Below are 11,350 nucleotides of genomic sequence, written 5' to 3' on the forward strand. Positions count from 1 at the left end.
TGCCTGTGTCTAAAGGTCTTCAGCAGACTCAGGCAGGTGCAGGTTCAGACAGGCCCTGAGCACAGCCTGTCACCATCCTCCATCTTCCCTGCTGTCTTCTGTGTCCCCTGAGCTTCCGTGAGGGTTTGTCTTTCCTCTGTGGCTCTTTAAACCACTTCCTGTCCTTAGGAGAATCTCCCCCGTGGGTGGGGAAGCCCTAAATCAGGGCAGGACTTTGGGCTCTGATCAGCAGACTACACTTCTTAGCGCCACCAGCCTCCAGCAAGAACCTGAGGAAATCACGGAACTTCTCGAGTTTCCTCGTCTGTAAATGGAAACGACGTCTGCTCTGTGTAACTGAGAAAATAGATGCGAAGGTGTCAAACGAAGGCCTCACATAAAGACAGGGCCTCTCAACACGCGTCACTTTCGACAGCTCTTTAGCACCAAGTCAGGGCGATTGTTAATGACTCAGCCTCTCTTCTTGGACTCTAAATTAATCTTCAGGGATGCGGTGGGACAAGTAACCCCGTGGGCCAGAGCTCCCCTGCCTCCTGCCCCCTCGTCCCCTGCCTCCTGCCCCCTCGTCACCTGCCTCCTGCCACCTCGTCACCTGCCTTCAACTTCGCAGAGTGAAGAGCCTGGCGCAAGGACCCATTCCATGGGGTTATGTATGTGACATGTTCTCCAGCGAGGGTTTAAGGGATAACTTTTTACTTCAGTTGAGATGTGCCATCCTTACTGAAGAACTGTTACGTTCTGTATCTTTTGATCTGAAAAAACCAAACAGTAAATATAGAAGTATTTGTTGACAAGAAATAAGGGAAAATGTTTTTATTGCCAAGAGCCTTTCCCCCTGGTTCACTGAAATGTTTGCTTGTATACATCACTCCTGGCTTACTAGAGCCAACAAGACGGCAGGTCAAACAGAAGACAACATGAACGTCTAACCTCAGGCACCAGTGGACACGTGTGGGACCCAGGCAGCTTCTTCAGGATTCGGGTGTCAGGAAAAGGCGCCCGAAATGCTGGTAGACCAGGTGGCTGGGGTGGCATGGATGGGGCTTGTGGACCTGGGTCTTTCAGAAGTGACCCGTAGCTCACTCCTGGAAGGCGTGAGTCAAGCAGGTGGTTCTGCGCACTAACGACGCTCTTCCACTGTTTCCCTAGGGAAGATCCTTGTCCTTCAAAACCTTCCTCATCTGGGTTTTAATCAGTATTTACCAAGGTAAGACGAGATCCTTAGTTTACTGGACTAAAGATTTTTTTATTTTGGTCTTTTTGTTAGCAATATTGTTTTTACTTGCAGATTAAATTCCAACAGCTTAAAATGACATCAGCAGTTAAATACTCCCTTCTGTTTATCTTGTAAATCAATATTCCAGCAACATGGCTCCTTTTTTTTTTTTAACTGATGCATGCCACCTAAAAACTGACTTAGTTTTTAATTAAATGTTAATCCAGAAAGATTTTAACAAGCACTTACCACATTGTATACCCTGCACAATGGCTTTCTTTCATAGAGTGATAAAAAGACTTTGAGAAATCTGAGTTATGTAAGGAGAAGCCATTAGCTGCCCTTTGTTTAGTGTTCAGATAAATGGGAGATTGTTGCAAGTATAACTAACAGATCAGATATATTAATTACATGCAACACATAATTATTTACACTAATTGAAGTAGAGGTGTGGCTTCGCATCCAGAGATTAAAAAGTTTGTCTGCCTCGATTTGCCATTTCTAACTGATCTAGCTAGGATCCCATCTTACTTTGTCCATAATCCAGAGCTTAAGTGACTTGTTCATCAGCATGAAGCATGGGCATGGCCATTATCCGCCTTTTTTTTTAGACGGAGTCTCGCTCTGTCACCCAGGCTGGAGTGCAGTGGTGTGGTCTCAGTTCACTGCAACCTCCGTCTCCTGGGTTCAAATGATTCTTCTGCCTCAGCCTCCTGAGTTGCTGGGATTACAGGCGCGCGCCACCACGCCTGGCTAATTTTTTGTATCTTTAGTAGAGATGGGGTTTCAGCATGTTGGCCAGGCTGGTCTGGATCTCCCGACCTGGTGATCCACCCGCCTCAGCCTCCCAAAGTGCTGGGAAGACAGACATGAGCTGCTGCGCCTGGCCTATCCCCTATTTTTAAGGGTCTTGAGTGACGTTGCTGGTTCAAGGCTGTTTCCTCTAGCTGGCTTACACCCTGCTCGTGTGCATGGAAAAAGCTCCTGCTGTTTTTCAGGCGGCATCCTCATGTATGGGGCCCTGGTGCTCTTCGAGTCTGAGTTCGTCCACGTGGTGGCCATCTCCTTCACCGCACTGATCCTGACCGAGCTGCTGATGGTGGCGCTGACCGTCCGCACGTGGCACTGGCTGATGGTGGTGGCCGAGTTCCTCAGCTTAGGCTGCTACGTGTCCTCACTCGCTTTTCTCAATGAATATTTTGGTAAGTTGCCTTGGAATTGTTTTTTGAATCGTTCTCTATTCATGATTTTGAAGTATTTTCTTATTGTTGCTTCTGAATACGTTGTGTTAAGTTGTGGATCATGGTAAAACCCATATCAGAAAGTGCCTGCTCTTACTGTCCCTGCACCATGGATGAAGGCGCTAAGCCCCGTCGGTCACTGGCTGGCCGGTCCCCTGACAGGAGGCGCTGAGCCCCGTCGGTCACTGGCTGGCCGGTCCCCTGACAGGAGGCACTGAGCCCCGTCGGTCACTGGCTGGCCGGTCCCCTGACAGGAGGCGCTGAGCCCCGTCGGTCACTGGCTGGCCGGTCCCCTGACAGGAGGCGCTGAGCCCCGTCGGTCACTGGCTGGCCGGTCCCCTGACAGGAGGGGCTGAGCCCCGTCGGTCACTGGCTGGCTGGTCCCCTGACATGAGCAGCACAGCCACTCGGGAGCAGTTGGGACTCAGACCTGCGGGAGGTGAACACAGCCGCGTGTGCACTTGTCCTTGTCTCAGTGCCTGAGTGTCCATGCAGTGGTGAAGCTGTACGTAGGAAAATGTGAAATGTTCCTGTTCTTACATAAAAGAACTCTCAGAAAATACCCGTGGCTCATAAGAAATGGTTATTTTCAAGTTATAATGTGCTAGTTATTTTTCTTTTGAAAATTGGCTCTTAGAATATTTTCCTGTAAGATCATGAATTAACACACTCAAGGACACGTGAACACACTCAGTGCCACAGTGAGCTCACAAAATGACAAAGACATGCATCGCGGGCGTGGGCAGGACTCACCACGACTTTGAGCCTCAGCTTTTGCGTCTGCAAACTGGAGACGGTATCACTTCCCATTAGGGGCGGGTCTGAAGATCAGTAGTAACACGCTTACATACATGTGAATGAATGTGCAGAGCTCCTTTCACACCTGCAGAACATGGCCAGCCCTCCAGCGTGTGCGCCTTCTGTGGTGAGCTCCTCTCAGACCTGGATAGGTCTCTGTCTCCTAGGGGAATGCCAAGGTGTGTGCTTCTCAGACACAGGAGCCCTTAGCTATTGGGTTTCAGTGATGTTTAAACAGTTGTATGGTATCAGGCAGGGAAATGAGATGTTAAAACCACATTGAAAACGCAGCTTGCACTGCCATTTTATTGCTTTTTAATGTATTTCTTATTCTTTTGCTAACCCCTTGAAATATCCTGGTATCTCCTTTAATCTGTCCTTTATTTTCTTTATTACTGTTTTGGAACAGGTATAGGCAGAGTGTCTTTTGGAGCTTTCTTAGGTAGGTAAAGTTATCATTTCTTTCAAAAGTGTAGAAATTTAGCCAAACAATATTGATAAAGATACTTAACTAATAAGAAAAACAAACCTTCCTCTAATTCAGTGTTCCTCACGAACTCTCTGATGTCACGTAAACTGGTGGCCATGTGCTTGCTCGGCTAGTCGTGGGCTGAGTGCTGTTGGCTTGCCTGTTCAGGGGCTTGGTGGCCCTGAATGAGGGGAAGGGGCCGGGCATCCTGCCATCTGCTGAGGATTGCATGAGCCCCTAAAACATATTTGCCTTTTCAGTTGTAGGGGCTGAGCTGCTGGAAAACACTTCCAGGGTCTTCAGAAAATGAGTACACACAAACTTAGGAATTCCCCTTCATACAGAGATCCAGCGCTTCCCTGTGTCATTTATTTTACAAAGGCCTCTAACTCTGCTCCATAGATCTTTTTATCCCATCCGGCAACAGTCTAAAGGGATTTCCACTATATGTAGATTCGAAGTATGTAAATCTCCAGTTTCTCATCTGCCTCTTTTCATGCAGAATTCAAGTAGCTAGTCATTAGCAGTACAGCTTGGTCCTGGTGAGTAGATGGTTCTTCTGTGGAGATGCTGGGAGGGTGACAGGCGAGAACATTCTCTGGGTGGGCCGGGCTCAGAGCGTCTAAGAGCAGACCGGTCTGAGTATTTGTGTTGCAGATGGAACTGCCAGCTGCCCTCTGTTGCCCCCAGCCCCTCATAAAGTCAGCTCTACCTTAGAAACACACACACACACACACACACACACACAAAACAAAACAAAAAAATGGCTAGCCTAGATCGTCCAAACACATCCCACAGGTTAGGTGAGCTGGTGTTTCTTCCCTAAGCACCACAACTAGTACTTCAGTGCCTTCACAAATTCTGCCACAGAGCGTTGTCCACCCATTCAGTGGTGTTTGGTGACATTAGTCATCTGCAACCATTTTTTTTTTTTTTTTTTTTTGAGACGAAGTCTCACTCTTGTTACCCAGGCTGAAGTGCAGTGGCACAATCTTGGCTCACTGCAACCTCTGCCTCCTGAGTTCAAGTGATTCTCCTGCCTCAGCCTCCTGAGTATCTGGGATTACAGGTGCCTGCCACCACACCAGGATAATTTTTGTATTTTTAGTAGAGACAAGCTTTCCCCATGTTGGCCAGGCTGGTCTCAAACTCCTGACCTCAGGTGATCCACCCACCTCAGCCTCGCAAAGTGCTGGGATTACAGGCGTGAGCCACCATGGCAGGCCTACCTTTTTTTTTTTTTTTTTTTGAGATGGAGTCTCACTCTGTCCCCAGGCTGGAGTGCAGTGGCATGATCTGAGCTCACTGCACCCTCCACCTCCCGGGTTCAAGCAATTCTCCTGTCTCCACCTCCCCGGTAGCTGGGATTACAGGTGTCCACCACCACGCCCGGCTAATGTTTTGTTGTCTTTTTTGTAGATGTGAGGTTTTCCTATGTTGGCCAGGATGGTCTCGAACTCCTGACTTCAAGTGATCCGTCTGCCTTGGCCTCCCAAAAGTGCGGGGATTATAGGCATGAGCCACTGCGCCCGGCCTGCAATCTATAATGCTTTGGTTTTGTTTTTTCCATTAAAAGAAGAATGAATTATGCCCGGTATGCAGGTCAAACAATTCTGCAGTCAAGAAAACCTGAGGCCGGGCGCGGTGGCTCACGCTTGTAATCCCAGCACTTTGGGAGGCCGAGGCGGGCGGATCACGAGGTCAGGAGTTCGACACCACGGTGAAACCCCGTCTCTACTAAAAAATACAAAAAATTAGCCGGGCGTGGTGGCGGGCGCCTGTAGTCCCAGCTACTCGGAGAGGCTGAGGCAGGAGAATGGCATGAACCCGGGAGGCGGAGCTTGCAGTGAGCTGAGGTCGAGCCACTGCACTCCAGCCTGGGTGACAAAGCGAGACTCCGTCTCAAAAAAAAAAAAAAAAGAAAACCTGAGATTTGGAGCTGGGCCCCTGTAAATGCACAGTGATGTTTCCGTGGCAAGCTTAGACCGTCTGGTGGCCTGGCCAGGTCTGTGGCTGTGGCCATGAGGGCCCAGGGCTTCTTGGTCAGCTCTTACCTTTTTCTCTGTTTCCTGCCAACAGATGTTGCCTTTATCACCACCGTGACCTTCCTGTGGAAAGTGTCGGCGATCACCGTGGTCAGCTGCCTCCCGCTGTATGTCCTCAAGTACCTGAGGCGCAAGCTCTCTCCTCCCAGCTACTGCAAGCTGGCCTCCTAAGGGGCTGTGCACCCCCAGCGGGCTGGCCCCAGCACCTTCTGCCCTTCCCAGTACCTTGTGCCCTTGCCAGTGAACGCAGGGTTTGCCATTGCTACCAAGCAAGCACCACGAGAAAGGGAGGGTACGCCAGGCGAGCCCAGGGCACAGATGCTGAGACAGCCTCTCCCTCTCAGTGCAGGGACGTCACCCCTGCCAGACAAGCCCAGGGCACAGATGCCAGGATGGCTTCTCCCTCTCAGTGCGAGGCTTCACCCCTGCCAAGCAAGCCCAGGGCACAGATGCTGAGACAGCCTCTCCCTCTCAGTGCAGGGACGTCACCCCTGCCAGGCAAGCCCAGGGCACAGATGCCGGGACGGCCTCTCCCTCTCAGTGTGAGGCTTCACCCATGCTAGGCAAGCCCAGGGCACAGATGCCGGGATGGCCCCTCCCTCTCAGTGCGGGAACGTCACCCCTGCCAGGCAAGCCCGGGGCACAGATGCTGGGACGGCCTCTCCCTCTCAGTGCAGGGATGTCACCCCTGCTAGGCAAGCCCAGGGCACAGATGCTGCGACAGCCTCTTCCTCTTAAGTGTGGGGCCTCACCCCTGCTTTTCTTTCTTTTTTTGTATTGTCAAAATTGTATTTCCATATTGAAGCAGCTTGAGTTTCTACTGGAAATGAGCCCGAATTATTTCACTATTACTGTAAAGGGTTCATCTTACTCTGGCATTCTGAGAATTAGACTGAAAGTTTAATTTCTGCAGTTCCCTAACATTCAAATTCTTTCTTTGATGTTATAACACAAAGTCATTCCTACTCAAATGTAATAAAATTGAGGCTCCACGGAGGCCCGTGTCCACATCAGCTGCAGCTCCCGCTCAGACAGACGGCCTGCCCCACAGCCTGCCCTTTGCTGAAGACACCCTCGCTTTATACTTGCATTTCGCTTTTCAGTAAAAACAGTCAAGTTACTGAGTTCTCACATAAAGAGCTCTTCTCACACACTCTAAAGGCAAGTTGCGTAAACATTGGCGTTTCCGAACGCAATTCCATCGCGGCCACCAATGTAAATCATTGCCCAGAGACTTTGCTGCTAGCACGCGTGTCCTTCCCATCCTTTTTCTATTTGCAAAATCACACTCGAACACCATTTCTATATAGAGAGATCAGCTGTCCTGTAAAACTCACATCCCCTAAGATGGCCCACTTGCCTGGTCATGGGTTTCCTATTTTATTTGGCTGGAAACACGCACCGATTGAGGTGGATGAAAGCCTGTGCGGCTGCCCCGCTGCATTCATGGTGTCGCCCAACCAGACCCCTCGCTTCTGGGAAGCTGGGAAGGTCTTTGGGGCCAGGAGTTGGTTTTCTCAGTTGTGTCCTGTGCCTGGGGTGTTCCTCGAAACCGGTGTGTTGTGCCGTCGTCTGCAGCCATGCCTGTTCTTGGAGGCCTTAGCAGAAGTTGGTCAAACGCCAGGCCTCTTGTCTCAAAGGAGAGTTTCTCCGTATTTTCCACGCAGGCGGCAGCCTCCGCCAGGAGTTTCACCTGTTCATTTTCTTCCGCGTCGTTTCCCAACAAGGTGGGCCCCGTCACCTGAAATGCTGGCCGAGCTGTGTGCGTGGGGTTCCAAAGGCGTTTCACCAACCAGCGGAGGGACTGCCCAGCACCCCCCCGCCGTCCCCCGCAGCTTTTCAGAGGAGAAAATAGGCACAGAGAGCAATAAAGCTGCCTTTCTTCCCGATACCGCATCAGCGCCTTTTGAATGGAATTCCTCGGCTGTCATCTGTCGGCGCTGGAGCATCCTGACTTTCCAGACGGGCCCGGCCCTGCGAGGGCGCGATTTCCTGCGTTCCCACAAGGTGTCGCTGGCGTCCGCTCGGTGATCTGGTCGCGTCTGGTCGCTGCCGGAGGCTGCCTGGGAGTTTCCCTTCTGTGCACCGAGTTGGTGTCGCCTGGAAGTCACGTCCTGGCTGGGGCTGACTTGGATTTCACCTGTCTTTATCGCTTCTGCCGCAGCAGTTTGCGTTAGGGGCATTGGGACGGTATCTTAAGTCCACAGCCAGCAGCTCAGGAGATGGGGTCACACACTCAGGCCTCGGGGGTGGAGGCCAAGGGCAAATCAGAGGCTGCTGCCCCGTGCACCTTTAAAAGTAAACCACCCACCTGTGAAACTGATTAATAGAATAATAACATTGTAGATAACCTCAGAAAAGCTGAACCCCTGAGCCTTTGGGAATAACACTGCAGTACAGCTTTCAGATACAGAAACGACCAGCTTTCGATCAGTTGGATCCTGATTGGGAGACAGTTGAAGATTTGTCTCAAGAAATCGAGATGTATTAAGGGCAGGTAGAGACTGGAGGAGGAAGGGGTCTTTTCCTCCGTAAACGAAAATCACCCCCTGCGGGGGCTGCTGCTGTGAGGGTTAAATGAGATGCACAGGGCGTTGCCAGCAGACGACGGGCATGCAGCAAGGCAATCAGAACGGGGTCTGTGACACGGATTTTCTGCTAAGGAAAATAATAGCCCACTAAAGGGTCATTAGATCGGCATTAGATCTAGTTCCAACTCTAGTTCAGGAGCCAGCTCAGGTCAGGCGAGGAGTGGAGAGGCTGTGTTTCCACCTGCTTGCGGCGTAACCTCATCGCTTTTTAGGTTCTGGACCTGTGTCAGCCCTAGAAATTCTGAGCCGGCCGTACAGCCCCAGAGGCCTTCAGGAGGGCGCCCAGCCTGGGGAGAGCATTCTGCATGTGTGGAGTCGGCGGTGCTGCATGAGCAGGAGCCCATTCCTCGCTTCTGCGTGTCATGGGCAGCGTCCAGTGCCGCGCTGGCCCCGTGTTTCTAGGTTTACATGTAGAGGCGTGACCCTCACGGTCCTGTCCGCGGCCCGGAATAGCTGGTCACAGGAAGGTGCGTGCTGCGGAAGAACCAGCAGGGCCCGCAGCCTCGGGAGACTCCTTGGAAAGGGGAGGTTGAAGCCGAGACCGGGAAGATACAAGCAAAGCCTGTCATCAGAGCAGCTCGTGCTCAGACCCGAGACTGGGGCCTGGTGCTCTGGGGTGATGAGATCAGAGTGCCAGCCGCTCAGCAGGGGCGGCAGGCAGGCGAGGATTCGCTACTGCTTTCCATAGTCTCATCCGATTCCAGTTCAGTGATGGCCAGGCCTTGAGGGCCGCACTGCGTTCCTGGAGCCCATAAGTCTGTACCCCCGATGGCCACCACCAGTGCCTTCTTCTCCTGTGAGGGCCCAGCAGACAAACTGGTAGCAAGACCCCGACAGTGGACCAAACAAGCTGGCCTTACCTCCCTTCTGTGATGGTCGTGGGCAGGCCCAGATGCACCCTCCCTAGGGTCGGGGACTCCGCTGGGGTCAGCACCTCCAAGGGCCCCCCCGGCACAGCTGAGCAAACCCCTTGGTCCCACTCAGCAGCAGCACCCCCAGCCCCCCAGTCCACTGCACAGGGCCAGACTCGGCCTGTGGGCACCACCCTCAGGCCTGTGTGTCTCTTTACAAAGATGCCTTATCCTGGAGACTTCCAGGTTAGTTGCAGAAATCATGCAGAAACCACGGAGCTCGCACAGCAAACTGTCCCCCACCCACCCCGCTTCCCCAGCACATATGTCCTGGGCCATAGAGGGGACGCCAGGCCCGCCTTGCTGGGCTGCAGGTCCTGCCACTGCAGATGGGTGTCATTTCAGGCGGTTCCGGAAGGGGGAGCCAGAAGCCACGAAATGGCACCTGCGAGGCCACCAGGGCGGACATCCCAGCTCTGGCTCGGATTTTGGGGGTTAGAGAAGCGGATGGCTTGGGGATTCCTCTGAATATGGTGTCCTGTTGAGCGCCAACAAGCAATCCCTGAAACGGTGTCCCCAGGAAGGCCAGTTTGCTCTAGCTGAAGAGTTTCCAACCGTCCCACGGGCACTTGTACAGAGGAGGCATTACTTGTGTCTGGATGGGAATTGTGTCCCCCGCGGAGGGCTGCAGGGCAGCCAGAACTCCCAGCGCCCGTCCCAGGTGCCAGTAGGCCCCTATGGTGGGCCTTGGGACCACGGCCAAGCAGAAGCCCAGGAGGAAGGGGGTCCTCCTGCCAGTTCTGCCGAGTCCTAAATGCTTACTGCTAATGACAGGATTTTCCAAAATGGATTGTCCTGCACCTGTGGGCCTAGAAGGGAATCCAAAAATCCTCCAGCCCCACCTCCACCTGGGTCCTGAGAGTTCTGGGACCAGAAGTCTCCAGGCGCTGAGCTCGTCGGCGCTGGGGGTGGACGTCGCCCTGGCTGTGACCCAAGATGCGAACAGAAGTGTTGGGGTCCGGATCTAGAAAGATGGGTTAGCACAGACATCGTTTGGATTCTAACAGACCATGTCCTGGAAAAGACACAACGTGGCCTTTGGAATATTCGCCCCTCGTTAAGGAAGAGAGGGAGGCCCTGAGATCAGGCGTCGCTGCAAGTCAGAAATCTGGATTCTTAGGTGAAGTCTCCGTTTTAAAATTGGGCTCCCAGCACTTGTTGGTGTCATTGGGTTGCCTGGGATACTGTGTGGGACAGCTGAGGGGCACCGTCTGCCGTGGCCAGTTCCCCCGTCACCGCAAAGCCCAGCAGCAGTCAGCCTCAGACCTTCTTCCTGTCCTGAGAGGCCCTCTCACAGCTTGCCTCAGTTTCTCCCTGGGATCAAACACGGCTGTGTTTGAAGGCGGGAAGCCAGCAGGGCTCTTGCCCTGGAGTAATGGGATGTCATGATTCTCACTGATTTCCTTGAGGAGACCTTTCCTCAGAGGCTGCATTGCCAGCCCCGTGCAGAGCAACCCGCGGCCCTGTAGACCCTGTTCCTTCCTTGGGGCATCCTGCTGCAGTGAGGCCTGGCAGGATGACTCCTGACCTCACCCATGGGCCCAGGAAGAGACGAGCAAAACGAGGGCAGTCCCGAGTGTGCCCCTCCTGTCCCACCTGCAGCTGACCCGGGCCAGGCTGTGCAGGAGAGCTCGGGCGAGGAGAAGGAGCTGCACCACCAGCTTCCATTGCAGGCGCCCTCTGCCCTCAGGGACACTTTTAATTGTCTGCATTTCGGTTTGTCTGTAATGGGTCCAGTTGTGGTCCCTCAGAAGTTGTAAACCTAAAATTCACTGTCTGTAGGTGCTGGGGAGAAAATGCTGCCCATTCTAAATGAAGGTTTGTTCCCGTGCCCACACTGTGCGTCCAGCACGATCACAGGAAGCACTCCGCCAGAGGAGGAGAGTCTACGAGAGCTCCCAAGTTCTCCCCAAAATAGCTCGGGCGTCCATGCACAACCTCTGGGCTCTGGGACTGCCCCCTTCACTTCCATAGGCAATGGGGAGCCCCATGCAGACAGTGTGTGTTAACCAGGGTCCTGGGCCACATGTTGATGCTGACTCCCAGGCACAGATGCTCGTGCGGACCCTGCAGGGCCGG

At 52.9% G+C, this 11,350-nt stretch overlaps 1 protein-coding gene across 19 annotated transcripts in view; it reads left to right on the forward strand.

Moving 5' to 3' along the window:
* The window catches only part of ATP9B (ATPase phospholipid transporting 9B (putative)), a 318,298-nt gene extending 311,533 nt beyond the window's left edge, over nucleotides 1–6,765 (forward strand). For 13 of the 19 annotated variants that reach the window (XR_010152083.1, XR_010152079.1, XR_010152081.1 and 10 more), the window contains 4 exons: nucleotides 1,150–1,207; nucleotides 2,215–2,418; nucleotides 3,665–3,697; nucleotides 5,804–6,765. Coding sequence is in view for 14 of the 19 variants with exons in the window: in XM_016933938.4 (XP_016789427.2) it covers nucleotides 1,150–1,207; nucleotides 2,215–2,418; nucleotides 3,665–3,697; nucleotides 5,804–5,940 (432 nt within the window). In the remaining 5 variants the exon portion in view is untranslated. The remainder of the gene's footprint in view (nucleotides 1–1,149; nucleotides 1,208–2,214; nucleotides 2,419–3,664; nucleotides 3,698–5,803) is intronic. The other 6 variants (XR_010152080.1, XR_010152082.1, XM_063796103.1 and 3 more) reach the window with 1 other exon arrangement.
* Nucleotides 6,766–11,350: the final 4,585 nt, after the last annotated feature.

This window comes from Pan troglodytes, chromosome 17 (assembly GCF_028858775.2).
Source record: "Pan troglodytes isolate AG18354 chromosome 17, NHGRI_mPanTro3-v2.0_pri, whole genome shotgun sequence".
Taxonomy (NCBI): Eukaryota; Metazoa; Chordata; class Mammalia; order Primates; family Hominidae; genus Pan; species Pan troglodytes.